Raw genomic sequence first — 25238 nt, 5'->3', positions numbered from 1 at the left:
GACAAATCCAAACTTCCAAGTACAGACCAAAACAACATTGAATAAATATAAATCACCATATACTGCAAAACAAATATTAAAGGCCACACAGCTCTCCCGCTTGCTTTTGAGTAAATGCCTCATTAAGCCACTCAAAACCTTGTTCATCATCAAAAACTTCCTATTCTCAAAATAGTATTTTCTATATCACAAAGAAAATTCCACACAAAAACTGCTGTGATTATGTATCTGTTTTCTCACTTGAATCCTTTTATTAAAATTAAATCCCATTTTCTTCTCTTCTGTTTTCAGGTTATGTTTATGTAACTACATCGTTAATCTTCAAACACTGTATTTAATATGTAGTTACTATGTATCTGTTTTAACCTCATGTTTTATGTCAATCCTTATTTTTTTCCCTATGTTGTTATCTAAATCTAACAAAATCTTCTGCTAAGATCCAGATTATTAATGAAAGACTACTTTATAAGTCTTACAATCTGCACTCGCATTTAGAGTTCTCTTTCAAATAAGTGGTATTACTGCTGACTCATGTTACACCCTAATCATTCTTTTTCCTGTCTAGCTCAAAAAAAAAAAAAGCAAGAAAATGTCCTTAAGGGACTTTTTATAGATAAGGTAGAGTCTTAACTGAAGCAGGCATCATAAGGTTTTCAGAAATGAAATTTTCCCACTTAAGAGATGTAGGCTCCTTGAAAGAGTATTACATATAACCTACTCTGTAAAGAGATGCCTTCATTTAAAAAGGAGATATACAGGATCCATAAAGGAATATCATTGTAAAAGGGGAGAATAAGGTTTTTTAAGTTCAACATTTAGGAAAACAACACAGAGGACTTAAGTCTGAATTTTAACTAAACAGTGATGCAAAGGAGTTAGGGTCAAGCACAACAGTAAAAATTTTGTAAAATTATTTAAACATTTTGCTTTTCTCCTATTTGTTACAATTTATAGAAAACTCTGGACACAAAACAGACCATGTAACTGTCTTTAAGGAAACTGTGCTGGGTCTGACCAGCAGACCCTGACCCAGTGACAGATGAACAAATGCAGGTATCTAGTGAAAGAGTGGGTTGAGGGTCCAGACAGCTTTCAGAGGTTGAGGAGGGTGCTATAAAGAGTCAGCAGCTGCAGCCCTGGACCAGCTGGCACTCCAGGCATTTATACAGTACAGATTTAATGACAAAGGCTTTGAGTCAACACACTTGCAGATAATGATTAAAGGCCAGGTTCCAAGGCCTAAAGCAAACACCATTTGTGGGTAATAACATTGCTGACCCCCAGAATAGAGAGCAGTCATGTGCTTGAGGGTGTTGAATGGTAGATCTTAGGATCACATGAGTAAACAAGCTCTTTAGATAAATTCCCCCACATTCCTTTGGACCTACTTCTGCCTAACTGCCCCTGGGTAAGAATTGCTGCCTTCAGCTCATTCCTTCCCAAGGCTTTTGAAGAAACCTTCCCGCCTTCTAAAAGGTTTGTGTCTATTTTACAATTTTTCCCACCACCCTGACTGAACCCCTACAAAACTGTCTCTGGAAAAACTAGGGGCATGATATTTTGGTTTTCCTAAGCAGTCTCAAAGGAAAAAAAAAAAAACCAACTCAACGTCCTGAGTGCATGTGATAGATTTAATGAAGAAAGAAAAGCTGAAGTCCCTGAGACCTGTAAAAGTAGAGAGGATGAAGAAAAACTTTAAATGCTGACAGTGATGGGATAATAAATCCACCCTTCCAAAGAAATTCTAAACAGCCTCTACTTCTGAGACTTTATGAAAATATACTTTTTGGACCAAGATCTCCATAAAGAGAAAGAAAGAGAAAGACAGATCTTCCTAAGAGAGCAGCTGATAACTTTAGGGATTTACAGCATCCAAAATGATTCAGTACTGCATACTAAAGAAGAAAAATCCCACTGAAGACTGTAAGCTAGAAGTTTTGTTGTTTTTCATTGTTGTTTTTAAAATTACGTATAAAATTATTTGCAAGTACTCTAGAACTTAATTCCAAGCTGTTGCTGAGTACTTCTCAACCTTTCAAAATTATTCTACATTTTAATACCCTATAAAAAATTTAAATTATGTTCATTTCTTTAATAAAAAACTTCTCATGAAAATTTTAAATAGAGTACATCTCAAAATAGTGTAAAATTAGAGGTTTTAGATACCTCCAGGTTTGTAAGACTGGAAAACCTGATCAGGCTTTCTTGTCTCCAACAGCAGATCAAACATATATGTTGACTTGACACCACCTAGTAGAAGTCCCATTGGTGTATCTTCTTCTCCTTCATATGATCGTTCTAGATAATCATGAAACTCATCGTATTTAACAAGGCGACAGCAATCCAGGGGTATTACCTCTTCTAAATCCATCATCTAAAAGAAAGCAATCCCCAAGAAAGAAAAAAATATATACATATATATAAATATGTATATAGTGTTTTAGTCTGTATATAATTAACACTACCAATAGGCCCTAACAAATAAAATCCACACATTTATGATTGCATCAAAGATATCAAAGTTACAAGTATAACTTAAATGTTATTTTTATATAATTATGTTTCATTAACCCTCAGATCATATAAAGCATGTACTAATTGAAATACATTTTTGTTTTTTAAAAAGCTAACACCATAAATTTTAGATGTAGAAACAAAATCAATGTATTATAACCTACTGCTTGTAATCAACTAAGCTGGAAACATAGAGGAAAACAACCAAACAGCCAACTAGAATATGCATTTTTTGTTTTCTTAATCCAATTGGAAGTAGATTTGATAATTCATGTCTCTAGTAACAATCTAAGTACAGGAGGACAGCATGTCTCATAGATCCATCATGAAGGGTATGGCTTCTGTATCTCTCAGGTGTCACCTCATTCCTCTCCAGATATCCTCTTTCAATATTAGCCTCCAGAATACTTACAGCTCATGGTATAGGAATTTCTATCATAAAATTTCCCTCTAGCTTATGTCACTAATAGATGACATACCCTGGTTGCAACAACTCTCTTGATAGGAAATAAGCCTCCTGGAGGAACATAGTAGGATTGCTTAGAAGTATTCAATGTTCATTTAAAATTGTGATTATAATTTTAAAGACTTGTAAGCCTCAGTGTATCCCCACTGATCTCTACTCCTTCCCAACTCCCATCCCCAGCAATGAAGCTCTATTTTCGGTATATGAGATTGACTTATTTCTGTCTTCTGTTTGCAAACTTTTACTTCCTATTTTTAAGACTAATGCTTGCAGTCCACCGTTATATTTAAAGAATTTTTACCAAAATGAGGCAAATCCAGAGCCATCTATCCACTTTAATGTTTGTTCATTCATTTATCTATTCACATAGCTAACCAATTTCACTTTTCTATATACTAGGCAAGAGTATTGAAAATAAAATTGTGAGCAAAACCAGAATGGTTTCTGTACTTGTGTTTGTAGTCTAGTGAGGGACAGTGTTATTAAAATAGTCAAACAATTAAATGTAAAATTTCAGTCCTGATAAGTGCTATGGAGGACCAGATGTATAACACAAATGATTCTCAAACTTGATTATGCCTGAAAATCACCTGAGATATGTGTTACAATGCCTATTCCTGTGCTCCAACAGAGAAATTCTGATTTATAAGCAGCAATTAGCATTTTTAATAAGAATAGGACTTTGGTGCAAACTGTGCTAGATCACACTTTGAGAAACAATGTCAGCTATTTTGTGTGTTGAGTTCTTTTATTGGTTCCATGTATAATGATACACAAAATGATACAGTATGCAATTTTTTCTCTAGGTAATGACTTTAATTTCAGTCAAATTCTGTTAATGCTTATATGGAAAGGGAAAAACTTCAATTTGTTAAGTATCATAAATGACTTTTTTTTTTTTTTTTTTTGAGACGGAGTTTTGCTCGTTACCCAGGCTGGAGTGCAATGGCGCGATCTTGGCTCACCGCAACTTCCGCCTCCTGGGTTCAGGCAATTCTCCTGCCTCAGCCTCCTGAGTAGCTGGGATTACAGGCACGTGCCACCATGCCCAGCTAATTTTTTGTATTTTGAGTAGAGATGGGGTTTCACCATGTTGACCAGGATGGTCTCGATCTCTTGACCTCGTGATCTACCTGCCTCGGCATCCCAAAGTGCTGGGATTACAGGCATGAGCCACTGCACCCGGCCCATAAATGACATTTAGAATGATTTGGTGAAAGAGCATGTCCCTATTTGCCTTTCAAACCTCATTAATATCTTTCCACTACTCTTAGAGAACAAAATGCAAACTTCTATTTCACAAAAATCTCTAATTTCCTTTTGTGGTACTCTGTGCTCATTCAAAACAATCTAAACACATGACTCCTTTCTTCAGTTTCTTAAACGTGCCAAGCATCTTGTCACCTCAGCATTTTTGAATATGCTGTTTGCTCTACTTAGAATATTCTTCCTTGGGCATGGGCCAGTGACAGAATGGATAATGCATCTCACTACAGACCAGTATATTCTTCCTCAGCTTTTTGCATAGGTGTCTCCCTGTCTCATGGTTACAGTCTCAAAATAAATTTTCTCAATTTACTACTACTGTGTTTATAGCACCTAGATAATAAAATAATTGCAAATTGTGATGTTTAAATACGTTTTGTTTGTTCTTTCCAATAGATTGTAATCTCCATGAGGGCAGTAACCATGTCTTGTGCCCTTTGGTATCTCTAATACCTCATGTTGTCTTATTCATTCTGGTATCTCTGTTTCATACAGTAAACACTCAAGAAATGTATGTTAAATGAATAGAAAGAGCAAATAAAATTTTGTTTCTAATTCTGGGACCTAGAAAGTTTAAATGGCTTTCAGTGGGAGAAAATTTTCAAAATCAACTGAATATGCTCCAAAGGAGAGATATAAATATACTCAGTAAGATATAAATTAACTGGTTACCAAGGTTACTGCAAGTGCTTATATAATCATTATCCATAATAAAAACTTGGGAAATTATGTTAATACTGTTATATTAGCAAATGTCAATGATGCAATTAAACATACCTTATAAGCCATTTCTACTGCTTCCTTTAATGTCTTATCCTTATGAACCTCCAATTTATTTTCCATCATTACTTGTTTTGCAGGATGCAAACAGAATAATTTTATCTAGAAAATATAAAATATCATCATCAACTCTGCAATTCAAGAGTCAAAATTCAATTCTTCTGTAAATAGCATTCTAATTGTCAAAATACTACAATTAAAAAAAAAACATAATTGAGATCATTCTTTCTTGTATCTATTCTTACTTAGTAATTGATACTGACTCATGCCATAAAAAAACTAAAAAACATTAATTTTAACAACCGTATGTTTCCTCACACACAAGTATAATTTATGTAATCACCTCCCTACCAATAAACATTTGGGTTGTTTCCAATTTTTCCCTAATTTGTAGAATACTATAATGAATATCCCTGTAATCAAGATTTTTACAGTAACTGTGATTATTTCATTAGGAAATAATTCTGTAGGAGAAATTATGTAAAAGAATATGAATTTGCTTAATAAACACTATTCAATTTCTATACAGTTTTTACTGATTTCTTTTCTTTTAGTAGGATAAGAGAATGTCTACCTCAACTGTGGCTTCACCAGCACTGAGCACCGTCACTACATATATTACTGGGTTTTTACACATCAAATCAAATTTTACCTTTATAGTATGATTGGTTACATTGTTCAGTGATCATGATGGCATAACTGTCTAAAGAATCAATGAGTTAGTCATGAGAACTGCAGTTAAGCAAGCTTAAAAATAACACTTTCAATTAAAAATAAAATTATGGAATTCAACCTTGCATGTATTACGCTCAATTTCTCGTTGTCTCTTTTCTTGTTCTTCCAACTCTCTCTCTTTCTGCACCAAGTTTTTAATATGTTCTGGGTATTCATCCACTTCTAGAAATTCTATTAGTAATAAAAACAGGATAAAACAGTGTCACTGAAACTGAGCTCCCTTTACTCATTCTGCTTCACTATGCTCCCATAGTATATACTTCTATACAGCACTCATAGAGACATATCTCAGTTATATCCTTCTCTCAACTTGGAACACAAACTTCATCCAGAAAAGGGTTGAAAAGGTAGTTAACAGGGACACATGGTTAGGTATCATATCTTAAAGAACCATGTATTTATTCAAAATGGCTCTTGGCTCTAGAACAACTCCAGTATGTGAATTAATATTTTAGAATGAAAAAGCCCTCTGAAACTTGAAAATAAAATTATTTCTGACTTCATATCATGCCATCCCCATCAAACTGTGTGACCTTGGGCAAGTTTACTTCTCCAAATGTAGGTCTCTTTAGCTTATTAATATCATCTACCTCATAAAGTTACTACCTGAGATATAAAAATATCTAATAAAGTGCTGCTGCTGTTGCTGCCACTAAATGCTATCTATTTGTTTATTACCATCTTTCCTGTGTTCTCAAAGCAGTCTTTAGCTGCCTCCTAACCAAAGAAAACAGAGTCACAAAACTGACAACTTCACCTATTGGATTTCTCCCTCTCTATATGGTCAAGATTCATGTGAATACAAAAAGTGATGATTATTTGTGATATAGTTTGGACATTTGTCCTCGTCCAAATCTCATGCTAAATTGTAATCCCCAGTACTGGAGGAGGGGCCAGGTGGGAGGTGTCTGGGTCATGGGGGTAGATTCCTCATGGCTTGGTGCTGTCCTTGTGACAGTGAGTTCTCAGGAGTTCTTGTCATTTAAAAGTGTGTGGCACCCCCCTGACCCCCTGCAACTTGCTTGTTCCTGCTTATGCCATGTGAAATGCCTGTTTCCATACTGCCTTCTGCCATGACCGAAGGCTCCCTGAGGCTTCCTCAGAAGCTGAGCATCATGCTTCCTGCAGAGCCTGCAGACCTGTGAGCCAATTAAACTTCTTTTCTTTTCAAATTACCCAGTTTTGGGTATTGCTTTACAGCAATGCAAGGACAGCCTAATATAATTTCTGAGGCCACTTTTAAACAACTAGCTAAAGGGAAAAAATATATGCAAAAAATACTACAGACTCATCTATAATTAAAGTTTTTCTTAATAATCACAACTTCATATATACTTTAAAGTATTCAAAGTGACACTATGAAATTATGACACCATTTAATAAAACCAATGATTATTTGGCATTAAAAAGGGAAAATAATTTACATCAAAAACGGCATGCGTCTGTAAAACGTAAAAGCTGTTGCTTCTAGGAAAGTGCTCTGATTTTAAAAATATTCCATATCATACAGCGCCCTCTGGTGCTTTATAACAAAACTAGAGTTGGGGGAGTAAAGGAAGGCTGAGTTACTGCACTTTTGGAAGGCTGGGTCCACATGAAGGACATGAATTACAATACTGGCTCTGCTTCCAGATAGCTATGATTTGGGACAACTTTGGCATAGATTACTTTTGCTAGTACAAATGATTACTTTTGCTCTTAAGTCTCTGTTCTGAAATGACATTATAATTTTCACTTATTTTTTCAATAATTCCATAGTAAATCATTGAATGTTATTATATGACAGATCCTGTAATATACTTTATGTGAGAAGATGAGTAAATCCTAATCTTGTACCAAGTGAATTCACCATCTAATGAGGGTTTACAAAAATGTGAATAAAAACATAATGCTTGAAACAGACTAATAGCAATGACAGTTTCTAAACAAAGAAAATATACTGAAATCAAAGATTGTGATTACATTTTAATTATGAAAAGACCATGAGCAAACACATCATCTGTATATGTATCAGTATGTACACACTCCCCGACATATTTGCAATACAGCCTGAGAGAGTCAGAATTAGCAAGGAAAAACAAAAACTGTGATTTTTAAAAAGCAATAATTATTTAAAAAGCCAAACAAACATGCTTCATATACTGGATTATTTCCGAGGTTCTTAATACAACACATAAAACACGTGTAATAGATACATAAAACTTTACTTGCTTTTAAATTAAAAAAGTATAAATACTTAACTCTAGTTTCCAAAAATGTTTTCAGAGTGATAAATCAAAAGTTCAGGTCACCCAGGATCCCCAATCAAAGCATTTAAATATTAAAATACTCCAAAAACTTGACATTGAAAGAAAGCAATAATCATTAAATTTAATTTTTTACTATATATCAGATATGATGCTAAATGTTGAAAATGTTATCTCATTAAAATTTTTATAACAACACTATAAAATACAATTATACACATTTTACAGATGTGTAAAGAAAGGCTTAGCAAGGTTGGCTGGTGTAGTGGCACACAACTATGTAATCCCAGCACCTTGGGAGGCCAAGGTGGATGGATCACCTGAGGTCAGGAGTTTGAGACCTGCCTGGCCAACATGGCGAAACCCCGTCTCTATTAAAAATACAAAAATTAGCTGGGTGTGGTGGTGCATGCCTGTAATCCTCACTACTCAGGAGGCTGAGACAGGACAATCACTTGAACTCAAGAGGCGGAGGCTGCAGTGAGCCAAGACTGCACCACTGCACTCTAGCCTGGATGACAGAGCGACAATCCGTTTCAAAAAAAGAAAAGAAAAGCTTAGAAAGGTTGCTCTAGAACACACAGATGATGAGTTAGGACAAAGCTGGGTTTATCATTCCTGCATCAAACTGCATTTTATACAATCTTACTATTAACAAACATTCAATTTATTCAATGTAGTTTTGTCTCTTCGTATCTTAAAAAAATAATTCAACAACACTTTTTTAAGGTCCTTACCGTTTGGCATTATTTTAAAAGTCTTTGTACATAACTCTTCCAGGCATAAAACAACTTAATTATCGCATCATTTAAAAGTAGTTATCTGGGTTTGCAAAACTTACAAAATAAATTAGTTAACAACACAGATTAAAATCATATAACTGTAGGTGAACATACTTGCATTTCTGGCTGGATCCTTCAGTCTATAGATCAGCATATATGCATTTGTGGAACTAGTAGAAATATAAAAAAGATTAATAGGGACAAAAAGTAGATTGTAAAGATTCCACTTCTAAGCATGAAACATTTATTTTAAATTGTGATTTTTTTTAAAACAATTAGAAAATCATGCCACTGTTCACAGACTCATTCAGATTTAAAACGCTGCCAATAAGAGGAAAATCTGTTTCCACTTATCATATTTAGAGAAGATTCTGTATCTCCTCTTTATAACACAGTAAAGCCTTCAACAAAACTGTAATGGAATGTCTACATACAACAGTTAAGTCAGGAGCCAGCAAGTTTTTTCTGGTAAGGACAAAATAGTAGTATCATAAGCTTTGCAGGCCATATGGTCTGTGCTGCAACTACTCAACTATGTTATTATACTGTAAAAGCATTAGCACGTAATATAGAAACAATGGCTATGTCAATGTTCAAACCTGATTTCCAAAATATGGAGGCAGGTTGGATTTGGCTTATGGGTTGTAGTCTGTCAATACCTGGGTTAAATCTTTGATGATAAAAAATATTGAGAAGCTATAATTAATTCTAACTTTTAAACACTGAAAATTAGAAAACTGTTTACCTTGCAAAAGCACTGGAATAATATCCTCTGCTTCCTGAAGATCCACCATGTGTTTTCTTAATGTCCTCTTGTGTTATCTGAAAATGTGTTACATGATTTCTTTTTGCAAATTCTGTAACACTTCACATTAATGTCAATATGTAACTCAATCTTTAGCCTCAGAGTTAAATGCTATCAAAGACCTTCATGATTGCTCACACAGATACCAATTCACAAAATTTAATCATAATTAGTGGCTGCTTACCAGCCAGTCAGTTCCAGTGTTCCTAATCAAGTGTAAAGTAAAAGTAGCACCTATAAGGCTCAGGTCCAGAGGAAAATTGGTAGTCTATCTCTGGAGATATTCAGCAAGCCCCAAACAAATAAGCAAAACAAATAATAAAAAGGCAAGAACTTTAATAAAAGCAAAAATTAAAGACTGGTTTGATATGAGTCTTAAGATGTATCACCAGACAGATTCACTCATCCTTAATAAACCTTACTGTTGTTTAGGTACATCCCTATTCCCATCTTTCAGAGTAATAATCTTAAAGGACATATCCTTACCCTGCTGACATGTTGATCATTGAAGCTGTACCACTGCTCATCACTGAATGACTTTATACATGCATAATAATGACCACCAGCAGCACTCCCGGAATGAACCATAACAGAGAAAAGTTCATAGATCAAGGAGTTCTAAGGGGAAAAAATAAAAGTTACTCAGAGGAGAAGAAAAACACAGAACGCTTATTTGTGTATTTCCTATTCTCTATTAACACACAGAGAAGTAACATAGTTGTTCTATACACCACAAGTCAACTTTCCCTAAGGTAAAACAAAAATGGCAAGTTACCAAATAACTGTATATACCACAAGTTACACAAGTTTCATCAGTGTATTCTTTCACATTTTAATTATGCTATAACCTTTGAAACTATATATATATCTATAAGCTTATATATGTAAAAATTAAATAATAATCGAAAATTTCAGAAACAGATGCTAACTAAAACGCTGTTCTAAAATGCACAGTTGATGAAAGAAATTCCTAGCAACATACTGTTTCTTATTCAAATTCTATTTCCTTTACAAAAGAGCTGAGGAATATAATTATTTGAAACATCTTCTAATGTATTCATACATTATCTGAGATGTCATCATCTACTAATTTATCTCTCTTATATTAAGAATGAATCCTGAATTATACTATATCTACAATAAATTAAAATTATTTCTTTAGCTTCCTCTTCTGCAAATACTACTTTAAAGTTTGGAAGTAAAGATTATTTTAAGCAAACTTAAGTATTTGTGGAAGAAAACAGGAGAAAAGAGGCAACTTGTTTAAAAAAAAGAGGTTATTTATAATGACTTGTTTTTAGGACAACTCCTAAGACAGTTTGAGATAATGAAGACTTTGCAGACCAGTAACTCTATCACAAAAAAAAGAACATGTAGGCAGACAGAAACAAGAGAAGGAAAGGAGGTTAAAAAGTCTGACATAAGAAGATTCCCGTTTATGACAGACAAGCTTTATTTTATTTACTTTTCTACAAGTACTAGGGTTTGTTGTCTCTCTTCTTTGCCTAAAAAGCATTTTAGAGCCTTCTAGAACTTTCAAGACATTCCAATTTATCTTAAAACAACTTTAAATGGACCACAATATATTGCTAATAGTGAAATTTCTAGAACAAATTTTGAAAATGTCTGAAAACTTGTTTAAGTGGTTCAAAATTTTATTCCTAAAACTAAAATTAATCACAGAGGTGGCAGAGGGGAAGTTTCAGAATTTATTTGCAATCCAAAAGGTGTGTTTAAAGCATTAAAAAACTTATGAAATGTGATAACTCCAGGTTAGTAAATTAAAATGCTCTGAATATGGTAATACACTAGACAAAATTCTGATATGACTGAATGATATGAACAGTATCTTATGATAAGCAGTCCCCCATTTAAAAATAAAATACAGAAAAAGCCTACAGATCAACATCTATACATTTTTTAAGTTTTATCACAATGATCAAAGCCAACATAATTACTTTCCTGGAAAATTATAATAGTAGCAACTTCTAGATGACAATAATTCTGGTATATTCAGAAGACTGAATTGCCTTCCAAATTAGAATTGTATATAACATATTTTAAAGCAAAAATAATACAGTCATGACAGAGTTAAGGGTTCTCAAATATGATAATTTTAGTTTCAAATCACAAATATATTGCTAAAAAGTAGGAAGGAAAGTGCCATCATCCAAATCTAGCATAATTTGTAAATAAAATTACATAAAAACATATCCTAACATAGTCTTCTCCTTTAATACTATTTAACAAAGCAATACATTACTCTTAATAAAAAGGGGATACATCTTCAAACATGGTGCTAGCAAACAGAAGTATAAATTTCTAGATCTGAGTAGAATAGAAAGCATCTAGTCCAAATTCCTCCAAAACGTAGCAAGTGAAAGACACACATCTTAAATGATTTGCCCAAAGTGATACAGTTTATTAATGGCAAACTGAGAACTAAAATGTAAATTATTTGATCCACTAATGCAAGGGTCAAATAGTGAGTATTTTAGGCTTTCTGGGCCAAATAGTGAGTAGTTTCTGTCAAAACTACTCAACTCTGTCATTATAGTACTAAACCAGACATACACAATATGTAAACAACTAGAGTGATTGTGTTCCAATAAATCTTTATTTACAAAAAATGGTAACACTAAACAACAGACCTGGAAGCTCAACACCAAACAGAATAAATACCCACCCTGCCCAATAAAGCAAAAACCAAAACAACAAAAACAAAAACTCCCATGTTTAGGCATATCATGTTCAAACTGAACAAAATTAAAGACAAAAAAAATCTTCATGAGAGGCAGAGGGGGGAATCACCTTACCTATAAAGGGACAAGGATAAGAATTATAGCACACTTTTCATTATAAACCATAAGCAAGGAGAGTGTAGTAAAATATTTCGTGTTGAAAGAAAAATTACCACCAACTTAGAATTCTGTATCCAGAGAAATAATTCTTTAAAAGTAAAGGAGAGAAACTAGAAATCAATAGTAAAAGAAAAACTAGAAAATTCAGAAATATCTGTAAGTTGTTTTAAACACATTCTCAAACAACCAATGGGTCAAAGAAGAAACCACAAAGGAAATTAGAATATATACTGAGACAAATGAAAACAAAAACATAACACACCAAAACTTATGGGATAAAGCAAAAGAGGATAGGTTGTGGATGTAAATGTCTACATTAAAAAAAAGAAGAAGATGAAGAAGACGACATTTAAAATCAACAACCTAACTTTATACCTCAAGGAACTAGAAATAGAAGAACAAACTAAGTTGGGGAGAGGGATGTAAGAAAAAGAAGTAAACTAAATAGCAGAAGAAAGGAAATAAAGATTAGAGCAGAAATTAAATAGAGAATAGAAAAAAAATAATGAAACTAAGAGTTAGCTTTTTGAAAAGATCAACAAAGTTAACAAACCCTTAGCTAGGCTAAGAAAGAGAAAAGACTCAAATAACGAAAATCAGAAATGAAAGAGGAGACATTATACTGACGCCACAGAAATAAAAAGGTTCCTAAGAGACTACTATGAACGACTGTATGCCAACAAATTAGATACCCTAAAAAAAACATACATTTCTGCAAACATACAGTTAATTAAGGCTGACTCAAGAAGACATAAAAAATCTGAACACATCTATAATTAGTAAGGAGGTTGAATCAGTAATCAAAAACCTCTCAACAAAGAGAAGCCCAGGACCAGGTGGCTTTGCTACAGAATTTTATCAAACATTTAAAGAATTAACAGCAATCCTTCTTGAACTTTCTGAAAACATAAAAAGGGAAAAACTTCCAAACTCATACAAATGAGGTCAGCATGACACCGACAACAAAATTAGACAAAGATACTAAAAACTATAGAACAGTATCTCTTTGATGAATATTCATGCATAAATTCTTAACAAAATACTAGCAAACCAACTTCAATAACACACTAAAGGACTACAGATCATGCCTAAGTGATCAACGTAATACATACACCACATTAACAGAATGAAAAAAAACCCACAGGATCATTTCAATTGATAAAGAAAAAGCATCTGACAAAATTAAACATCCTTTCATGATAAAAACACTCAAGTGGGAATAGAAGGAAATTATCTCAACATAATGAAAGCCTTAAATGAAAAACCCACAGCCACCATCACATTAAATGATGAAAAACTAAAAGTTTTCCTTCTAAGATCAGGAACAAAAAAAAGATGCTCATTCATATCACTTCTATTCAACATAGTACTGGAAGTCCTAGCCAGAGCAATCAGGCAAGAGTAAGAATTAAAAGGAATCCAAATAGGAAAGAAAGAAGAAAAATTATTTCTGCTCACAAATGACAATCTTGTATGTAGAAAATAAAGATTCCACATTAAAAAAACCCTAACAAGTAAATTCAGTAAAGTGCAAGATACAAAATCAACACACTCGCAAATCTGTTTCATTTCTAAATACTAACAATTTATCGTTACACTAACACTAACAATCCAAAAAGAAAATTAATAAAGGAATTCCATTTATAATAGAATAAAATTCTTAGGAATAAATTTAAACAAGGAGGCAGAAGACTAATATACTGAAAAAAAACCATGAAACATCAAGGAAAGAAATTAAAGATACAAATAAATAGAAAGATATCCTGTGTTCATGAACTAGAAGGCTTAATATGGCTTAGAATGCCACACTACAAAGTGATCTATAGGTTTAATGCGATCTTTACCAATACTGAAAATAGAAAAAGTGAATGAACAAAACCAAAAGCTGGTCCTTTGGAAGAAAAAAAATGTCATACAGTTGGTCAATCTCTAGGCTAAGGAAAAAAAAACTACACAAATTGTCAATATCAGAAATAAAAGAAGGTTCATCCTTACATTAAAAGGACAATAAAGGAATACTTTGAACAATTCTATGCCCACATATTTGATAACTTACATAAAATGGACCAACTTCTTAAAAATCACAAACCACCAAAACTCAAAAAGGAGAAGGAGATAACCTGAAAAGCACTATATCTGTTATAGAAATAAAATAAATAAATAATCACTTCTAGGAGATGATCCAAGATGGCCGAATAGGAACAGCTCTGGAGTGCAGTTCCCAGCCAGAACGCAGAGGGTGAGTGATCACTGCATTTCCAAACGAGTTTTCACTGCCCACAGACCAGGAGATTCCCAGGCAGAAAAGTGCCATGAGTCTCCAGCATGGCTGTTTCAGCCAGCACAATGGGTCTCTGCACAAAAACCTTACACAAATATGGGCGCCATTTCAACTGGAAGCTGGAATGCCTGGGAGACAGAGTCACCCAATCAACTGAAAAAAAGGGGGCTGAAACAGGGAGCCAGGTGATCTGGCTTGGGGGGTTCCTACCCCTAAAAAGACCAGCAATCTGAAACGCTCTGGATTGAGAATTTCACAGCAAGCACAGCTGGACAAGGGACAGTCCAGCTCTGGAGGGAGAAGGGCATCTGCCATTACTGAGGCAGTTCTAACTATACCTCTATAAACAAAACCACAAGGAAGTTCACACAGCAGCTGGGCAGAGCCAATGGGAGCTCAGCAACGCCTCTGCTGGCAGAATGTGACTAGCTACCTCCTTGCTGGACAGGGCATCTCTGAAAAAAGGCAGCAGCATGTCAGGAATTTATAAATAAAGCCCAACTTCCCAGGACAGAGCACCAGGGAAAAAAGGTGGTTATGAGTTCTGCTGCAGTACACTTAAAGGTACCAGCCCATCAGCTCTGAACTGAACAATGGAGCTCACAGCCCAGCACCTGAGCACCTATAAGGAACACACCGTCTCCTTAAGCAGCTCCCCAACCCCCATATATTCAGAGACACATCATAAAGGAGAGCTCAGGCTGACAACTGGCAGGTACCCTTATAGAACAAAGATAAAAGAAGAAGAAACCCGCAGCAACCCTTATTGTTCTGCAGCCACCGCAGGTGATACCCAGGCAAGCAGGGTCTGGAGGGGACCTCTAGCAGTCCTACAGCCCAGGGGCCTGACTTTTAGAAGGACAACTAAAAAACAGAAAGAAGTAACTTCATCGTCAACAAAAAGGATGTCCACTCAGAGACCCCACCTGAAAGTCACCAAATACAAAGACCACAGGTAGATAAATCCACAAAGATGGGAGAAACCAGCACAAAAAGGATGAAAACACCGAAAACCAGACCTCTCCTCCTCCAAAGGATCACAACTCCTCACCAGCAAGGGAACAAGGCTGGATGCAGAATGAGTCTGATGAATTGACAGAAATAGGCTTCAGACGGAGTGAAATAACAAATTTCTTGGAGCTAAAAGAACATGTTCTAACCCAATGCAAAGAAACTAAGAACCCTGAAAAAAGGTTTGCGGAAATGCTAACAAGAATAAACAGCTTAGAGAAGAATAAAAACGACTTGATGGAGCTGAAAAGCACAACATGAGAACTTCGTGAAGCATATAAAAGTTTTAATAGCCGACTCAATCAAGCAAAAGAAAGGATATCAGAGATTGAAAGACTGACTCAATGAAACAAACGAGAAGGAAACATTAGAGAAAAAAGAGTAAAAAGAAATGAACAAAGCCTCTAAGAAATATGGGATTATGTGAAAAGACCTAATCTACGTTTGATAGGTGTACTTGAATATGATGGAAAAAATGAATCCAAGCTGGAAAACACTCTTCAGGATATTATCCAGGAGAACTTCCCCAACCTAGCAAGGCAGGCCAATATTCAAGTCCAGAAAATACAGAGGACACCACAAAGATATTCCTCAAGAAGAGCAACCCCAAGGTGCATAATCCTCAGATTCGCCAGGGTTGAAATGAAGAAAAAAATGCTAAGGGCAGCCAGGGAGAAAAGTCAGGTTACCCACAAAGGGAAGCCCATCAGACTCACAGTGGATCTCTCGGCAGAAACCATACAAGCCAGAAGAAAGTGAGGGCCAATATTCAACATCCTTAAAGAAAAGAACTTTAAACCTAGAATTTCATATCCAGTCAAACTAAGCTTCAAAAGCGAAGGAGAAATAAAATCCTTTACGAACAAGCAATTGCTCAGAGATTTCATCACCACCAGGCCTGCCTTACAAGAGCTCTGGAAAGAAGCACTAAACATAGAAATGAACAAACAGTACCAGCCACTCCAAAAACGTACCAAATGGTAAAAACGATTGACACAATGAAGAAACTGCATCAACTAACGAGCAAAACAACCAGCTAGCATCAAAATGACAGGATCAAATGCACACATAACAATATTAACCTCAAATGTAAATGGGCCATATGTCCCAATCAAAAGACACAGACTGGCAAATTGGATAAAAAGTCAAAACCCATTGGTGTGCTGTATCCAGGAAACCTATCTCACTTGTAAGGATACACACAGGCAATTTGGCTTCCTCCTTTCCTATTTGAATACCCCTTATATCTTTTTCTTGCCTGATTGCTCTGGCTAGAACTTCCAGTACTATATTGAATAGGAGTGGTGAGAGAGGGCATCCTTGTCTAGTGCCTGATTTCAAAGGGAATGCTTCCAGTTCTTGCCCATTCAGTATGATATTGGCTGTTGGTTTGTTGTAAATAGCTTTTATTATTTTGTGATACGTTCCATCAATACCGAGTTTATAGAGGGTTTTTAGCATAAAGGGCTGTTGAATTTTGTCAAAGGCCTTCTCTGCATCAGTTGAGATAATCATGTGGTTTTTGTTTTTGGTTCTCTATTTGCAAACGATATGATAGTATATCTAGAAGACCCCATCGTCTCAGCCCAAAAACTCCTGAAACTGATAAGCAACTTCGGCAAAGTCTCAGGATACAAAATCAATGTGCAAAAATCACAAGCATTCCTATACACCAATAACAGACTTAAAGAGAGCCATATCAAGAATGAACTACCATTCACAATTGCTACAAAGAGAATAAAATACCTAGGAATACAACTAACAAGGAACGTAAAGGACCTCTTCAAGGAGAACTACAAACCGCTGCTCAATGAAATCAGAGAGGACACAAACAGATGGAGAAACATTCCATGTTCATGGTTAGGAAGAATCAATATCGTGAAAATGGCCATACTGCCCAAAGTAATTTACAGATTCAACACTATCCCCATCAAGCTACCAATGAGCTTCTTCACAGAACTGGAAAAAGCCACCTTAAACTTCATATGGAACCAAAAGAGAGCCCACATAGCCAAGTCAATTCTAAGCAAAAAGAACACAGCAGGAGGCATCACACTACCAGACTTCAAACTATCACACAACCAGATTACTACAAGGCTACAGTAATCAAAACAGCATGGTACTGGTACCAAAACAGAGATATAGACCAATGGAACAGAATAGACTATGGCCTTGGAGGCAACACAACATATCTACAACCATACAATCTTTGATAAACCTGACAAAAACAAGCAATGGGGAAAGGATTCCCTGTTTAATAAATGGTGTTGGGAAAACTGGCTAGCCATGTGCAGAAAGCAGAAACTGGACCCCTTCCTGACACCTTACACTAAAAATTAACTCCAGATAGATTAAAGACTTACATAAGACCTAATACCATAAAAACCCTAGAAGAAAATCTAGGCAAAACCATTCAGGACATAGGCAGAGGCAAGGACTTCATGACCAAAACACCAAAAGCATTGGCAACAAAAGCCAAAATAGACAAATGGGACCTAATCAAACTCCACAGCTTCTGCACGGCAAAAGAAACAGTTATTAGAGTAAATCGGCAACCAACAGAATGGGAAAAAAGTTTTGCAGTTTACCCCTCTGACAAAGGGCTGATATCCAGAATTTACAAAGAACTCAAACAGATTTACAAGAAAAAAACAAACAAGCCCATTCAAAAATGGGCAAAGGATATGAACAGACACTTTACAAAAGAAGACATACAGGAGGCCAACAAACATATAAAAAAATGCTCATCATCACTGGTCATCAGAGAAATGCAAATCAAAACTACATTGAGATACCATCTCACGCCAGTTAGAATGGCAATCATTAAAAAATCTGGAGACAGCAGAGGCTGGAGAGGATTTGGAGAAATAGGAACACTTTTACACTGCTGGTGGGAGTGTAAATTAGTTCCACTGTGGAAGACAGTGTGGCGATTCCTCAAGGACCTAGAAATAGAAATTCCACTTGACCCAGCAATCCCATTACTGGGTATATATCTAAAGCAGTATAAATCATTCTACTATAAGGACACATGCACATGAATGTTCATTGCTGCACTGTTTACAATAGCAAAGACCTGGAACCAACCCAAATGCCCATCGATGATAGACTGGACTGGGAAAATGTGGCATATATACACCATGGAATATTATGCAGCAATCAAAAATGATGAGTTCGTGTCCTTTGTAGGGACATGGATGAACCTGGAGAACATCATTCTCAGCAAACTGGCACAAGAACAGAAAATGACATACCGCATGTTCTCACTCATAGGCGGCTGATGAACAATGAGAACACATGGACGCAGGGAGGGGAGCACTGCACACTGGGGTCTATTGGGGGGAATAGGGGAGGGATAGCAGGGGGGGAGAGTTGGGGAGAGATAGCATGGGGAGAAATACCAGATATGGGTGAAGGGGAGGAAGGCAGCAAATCACACTGCCACATGTGTACCTATGCAACTGTCTTGCCTGTTCTTCACATGTACCCCAAAACCTAAAATGCAATTAAAAAAAAAAAAAGGATACACACAGGCTCAAAATAAAGGGATGGAGGAAGATTTATCGAGCAAATGGAGAGCAAAAAAAAAAGCAGGAGATGCAATCCTAGTCTCTGATAAAATAGACTTTAAACCAACAAAGATCAAGAGACAAAGAAGGGTATTACAAAATGGTAAAAGGATCAATGCAACAAGAAGAGCTAACGATCCTAAATATATACGCATCCAATACAGGTGCACCCAGATACATAAAGCAAGTTCTTAACGACCTACAAAGAGACTTAGACTCCACACAATAACAGTGGGAGACTTTAACACTCCACTGTCAATATTAGACAAATCAATGAGACAGAAAATTAACAAGAATATCCAGGACTTGAACTGAGATCTGGACCAAGCAGACTTAATAGACATCTACAGAACTCTATTCCCCAAATCCACAGAATATACATTCTTCTCAGCACCACATCGCACTTACCCTAAAATTGACTACATAACTGAAAATAAATCACTCCTTAGCAAATGCGAAAGAACAGAAATCCTAACAAACAGTCTCGCAGACCACAGTGTAATCAAACTAGAACTCAGGATTAAGAAGCTAACTCAGAACTGCACAACTTCAAGGAAACTCAACACCTGGCTCTTGAATGTTGACTGGATAAACAATCAAATGAAGGCAGAAATAAAGACATTCTTCAAAACCAACGAGAACAAAGACACAACGTACCAGAATCTCTGGGACACATTTAAAGCAGTGTCTAGAGGAAAATTTACAGCAATAAATGCCCACATGAGAAGCAAGGAAAGATCTAAAATCGACAGCCTATCATCAAAATTGAAAGAGCTAGAGGAGAAGATCAAAAAAACTCAAAAGCTAGCAGAAGACAAGAAATAACTAAGATCAGAGCTGAACTGAAGGAGACAGAGATACAAAAAACCCTTAAAAAAAAAAATCAGTAAATCCTGGAGCTTGTATTTTGAAAAGATCAACAAAATAGACATACTGCTGGCCAGATTAATAAAAAAGGGAGAAGAATCAAATAGATGCAATAAAAAATGATAAAGAAACCACAGATTCCACAGAAATACAAACTACCATCAGACATTACTACAAACAGCTCTATGCACATAAGCGAGTAAACCTGAAAGAAATGGCTAAATTCCTGGACTCTTACATCCTCCCAAGCCTAAACTGGGAAGAAGTCAAAACCCTCAACAGACCAATAACCAGGGCTGAAGTTGAGGCAGCAATTAATAGCCTATCAACCAAAAAATGCCCACGTCCAGATGGGTTCACAGCCGAACTCTACCAAACATACAAAGAGGAGCTGGTATCACTCCTTCTGAAACTATTCCAAACAATACAAAAAAAGGGAATCCTTCCCAAATCATTTTATGAGACCAACATCATCCTGATACCAAAACCTGGCAGAGACTCAACAAGAAAAGAAAACTTCAGGCCAATATCCATGATGAACATAGATGCAAAAATCTTCAATAAAATACCGGCAAACCGATTGCAACAGCACATCAAAAAGCTTATCCATCACGATCAAGTAGGCTTGATCCCGGGGATGCAAGGGTGGTTCAACATACGCAAGTCCATAAATGTAATCCACCACATAAACAGAACCAAAGACAAAAACCACATGATTATCTCAATAGATGCAGAGAAGGCCTTTGACAAAATTCAACAGCCCTTTATGCTAAAAACTCTCATCTCAAAATAATGAAAGCTATTTACGACAAACCCACAGCCAATATCATACTGAATGGGCGGAAACTGGAAGCATTCCCTTTGAAATCTGGCACTAGACAAGGATGCCCTCTCTCACCACTCCTATTCAATATAGTATTGGAAGTTCTAGCCAGAGCAATCAGGCAAGAAAAAGAAATAAAAGGTATTTAATTAGGAAAGAAGGAAGTCAAATTGTCTCTATTTGCAGACGACATGATTGCATATTTAGAAGACCCCATTGTCTTAGCCCAAAATCTCCTGAAACTGATAAGCAACTTCAGCAAAGTTTCAGGATACAAAATCAATGTGCAGAAATCACAAGCATTCCTATACATCAATAACACACTTAAAGAGAGCCAAACCAAGAATGAACTGCCATTCACAGTTGCTACAAAGATAATAAAATACCTAGGAGTACAACTAACAAAGGATGTAAAGGACCTCTTCAAGGAGAACTACAAACCACTGCTCAAGGAAATAAGAGAGGACACAAACAGATGGAGAAACATTCCATGCTCATGGTTAGGAAGAATCAATATTGTGAAAATGGCCATACTGCCCAAAGTAATTTATAGATTCAACGCTATCCCCATCAAGCTACCTATGACCCTCTTCACCGAACTAGAAAAAACCACCTTAAACTTCATATGGAACCAAAAGAGAGCCTGCATAGCCAAGACAATTCTAAGCAAAAAGAACAAAGCTGGAGGCATCACACTACCTGGCTGCAAACTATACTGCAAAGCTACAGTAATCAAAATAGCATGGTACTGGTACCAAAACAGAGGTATAGACCAACGGAACAGAACAGAGGCCTCAGAGACAACGCCACACATCTGTAACCATCTGATCTTTGACAAACCTGACAAAAACCAGCAATGGGGAAAGGATTCCCTGTTTAATAAATGGTGTTGGGAAAACTGGCTAGCCATGTGCAGAAAGCAGAAACTGGACCCCTTCCTGACACCTCACACTAAAATTAACTCCAGACGGATTAAAGACTTAAACGTAAGACTTAACACCATAAAAACTCTAGAAGAAAACCTAGGCAAAACCACTCAGGACATAGGCATAGGCAAGGACTTCATGACTAAAATACCAAAAGTATTGGCAACAAAAGTCAAAACAGACAAATGGGATCTAATTAAATTCCAAAGCTTCTTCAGAGCAAAAGAAAGAATCATTAGAGTGAACCAGCAACCAACAGAATGGGAAACAATTTTTGCAATCTACCCATCTGACAAAGGGCTAATATCCAGAATCTACAAAGAACTAAACAGATTTACAAGAAAACAAACAAACCCATTCAAAAGAGGGCAAAGGATATGAACAGACACTTTTCAAAAGAAGATGTATATGAGGCCAACAAACATATAAAAAATCCTCATCATCACTGGTCATTAGAGAAATGCAAATGCAAACCACATTGAGATACCATCTCACGCCAGTTAGAATGACAATGGTTAAAAAATCTGGAGACAATAGATGCTGGAGAAGATGTGGAGAAATAGAAACACTGTTACACTGTTGGAGGCAATGTAAATTAGTTCAATCATTGTGGAAGACACTGTGGTGCTTCCTCAAGGACCTAGAAATACAAATTCCATTTGACCCAGCAATTACATTACTGGGTATATATCCAAAGGATTGTAAATTGTTCTATTATAAAGATACATGCACAGGTATGTTCATTGCGTCACCGTTTACAATAGCAAAGACCTGGAACCAACCCAAATGCCCATTGATGATAGATTGGACAAGGAAAATGTGGCACATATACACCATGGAATACTATGCAGCCATAAAAAAATGATGAGTTTTTGTCTTTCATAGGGACATGGATGAATCTGGAAACCACCATTCTCAGCAAGGTGACACAAGAACAAAAAATCAAATGCCGCATGTTCTCGCTCATAGGCTGGTGTTGAACAGTGAGAACACATGGACACAGGGAGGGGAGCATCACACACTGGGGTCTGTTGTGGGGGACTAGGGGAGGGACAGCAGGGGGTAGGGAGTTGGTGAGGCATAACATGGGGAGAAATGCCAGATATAGGTGACAGGATGGAGGCAGCAAACCACATTGCCATGTATGTACCTATGCAACAATCTTGTATGTTCTGCACGTGTACCCCAGAACCTAAAGTGCAATTATATATATATATATATATATATATATATATATATATATATATATATATATAAATTAAAAAAAAATCACTTCCTACAAAAGAAAGCACCAGGCCCAGATAATTTCCCTGGTGAATTCTACCAAACATTTAAGAAACGATACAAATTTTCCACAATCTCTTCCAAAATTAAAGGCAGAGGGAACATTCCCTAACTTATTACATGAGCCCGGTATCACCAAAACCAGAAAAAGACACTATGAGAAAGGAAAACTACAATGCCTCTCATGAACCCAGATGCAAAATGCTCTGCAAAATATTAGCAAGTCAAATCACCAATGTATAAAAAGATACACCATAAGAAAGCAGGATTTATTCCACATATGCAAAGATAGCTCAATATCTGAAAATCAATCTATATAATTCAGGCTGAAGAAGAAAAATTACATGATCATATCAACTGACACAAGGAAAAAAAATCTGAAAAAATGCAATACCCATTCATGATAAAAGATTTCAACAAAATAGGAAAAGAACACAAAAAACTGAAAGTCAACATCACATTCAATGGTAAAAAATTGAAAGCTTTTCTCTGAAGACTGGGAACAAGTCTTACCTTCTCCCTTACCACTCTACTCAACATTTCATTAGAAGTCCCACCTGGTGCAGTGAGACAAGAAAAGGAAAAGGCATGCAGATGGGAAAGGAAGAATGCTGTCTAATTGCAGATAAAATGACTGTGTATGTAAAAACACAGGCAAGGGTCCAGGTTTAGCTCTTGAGTCATAGTTTGCCAACTCTTGCTAGAATGCCATGTTTTTATACTAAGTTACAATGTACTTATTACATTATTCATTACATAGCAATCCCTACTCAACTGTCTGCTCTGAATGAAACAGATAATTTTAAAAGGTAAAAAGGTGGTGGTGATAATGAGAAGAATGGCCTCTGTCTAAAAACAGATTTATGAAAGTAAAACTCTATTTTTAAATATTGCCTTAAAATTCCTATATTTAATGACTCTAATACTTGAGTTACTTATCAGTTTTCACATTAATAGTTTATTATTCACATCATGCTCCAGAATATATGTGGGGAAAAAAATGGTTTGAAAAAACGTTAAAATCACTGACACAGGGGCAAGATCCTACCGCAGAGATGATCCAGTTCTGTGGTTTTCAAATGATAATCCACGGAACTGTATCATTTTTGAAAGTGTCTTGAGGACTATTACAGGACAGGGGAGAAAGACTGGGGGTTTTGGCATTTTCTACTCAGAAAGATCAGATCCATTATTAAATGTCTCATAAAGTGTTCCATGGCCAAACTTTTAAAAATCTATGACTCTAATCCAACATTTTGCTTTTCTCAGAGGCTTGCTGCAACCTTAAAAGCAGAGGTGGTAACAGAATCATGGTTTCTTGACTAGTAGGCATCCTTTCTGACCATCCAGCTTGCTTAGACAGTTACAGTATGTCTCTCAAAAATTAATGTTCCAACTTGTAAGCAGTTTCTCCTGAAGTTTAATTATAATCATATATATGTATATAAACACACACACACATATATATATATGCACCAAAAAAACTGTATTTGAGAAGTCTTAACTTTAAAAAATTAAGTTTCTTTTAAAGAGGACTTTGTCACAACAGCTACAGAATTATACAGCAAGTCAGAGATTATTCTCACTTTCAACTAAAAAATGCAGACTACAAGATACCTTTTCAAGTCCAGATTTTGAGATTTTTTCAGTTCCACTATTGGTTTCAAGGCAGATTCCTTCATCAACACCATCATCATTGGAGAAATCATTGCTCATCTGATCACTGTGACAACTACCTTCATTTTCTGCTCCACTGTCAGTGCAACTTTCAGTCTGAGGAGATTTCTTAATAAGACATAATTATTTTAGTTATAAACCAAATGCAGAGCAAATATGTTCAACAAAACTTTGTACCTATATACTGCTAATATTTTCACACAATTTAACATGTTATTAGTAAAAATATTTTACTTTAAGTAAATTTATTTTCTCTTAAAAAGTGAGACCCTAAGTAAAATTAAACAGGCAAAATGTATTTTAAAAGCATTTCTATTATGTCCTCAAAATTTAAACATAACAAAT

At 35.7% G+C, this 25238-nt stretch overlaps 1 protein-coding gene across 12 annotated transcripts in view; it reads right to left on the bottom strand.

Moving 5' to 3' along the window:
* USP47 (ubiquitin specific peptidase 47) overlaps positions 1-25238 on the bottom strand; it is a 140087-nt gene that overhangs the window by 22183 nt on the left and 92666 nt on the right. For all 12 annotated transcript variants that reach the window (XM_078340513.1, XM_035265783.3, XM_017977912.5 and 9 more), the window contains 7 exons: positions 24834-25001; positions 10081-10212; positions 9535-9611; positions 8904-8959; positions 5820-5932; positions 5024-5128; positions 2167-2374 (listed from right to left, as the gene is read on the bottom strand). In XM_078340513.1, coding sequence (XP_078196639.1) covers positions 2167-2374; positions 5024-5128; positions 5820-5932; positions 8904-8959; positions 9535-9611; positions 10081-10212; positions 24834-25001 — 859 coding nt within the window. The remainder of the gene's footprint in view (positions 1-2166; positions 2375-5023; positions 5129-5819; positions 5933-8903; positions 8960-9534; positions 9612-10080; positions 10213-24833; positions 25002-25238) is intronic.

This window comes from Callithrix jacchus, chromosome 10 (assembly GCF_049354715.1).
Source record: "Callithrix jacchus isolate 240 chromosome 10, calJac240_pri, whole genome shotgun sequence".
Lineage (NCBI taxonomy): Eukaryota > Metazoa > Chordata > Mammalia > Primates > Cebidae > Callithrix > Callithrix jacchus.
This window is presented reverse-complemented; position numbering and strand designations above follow the sequence as displayed.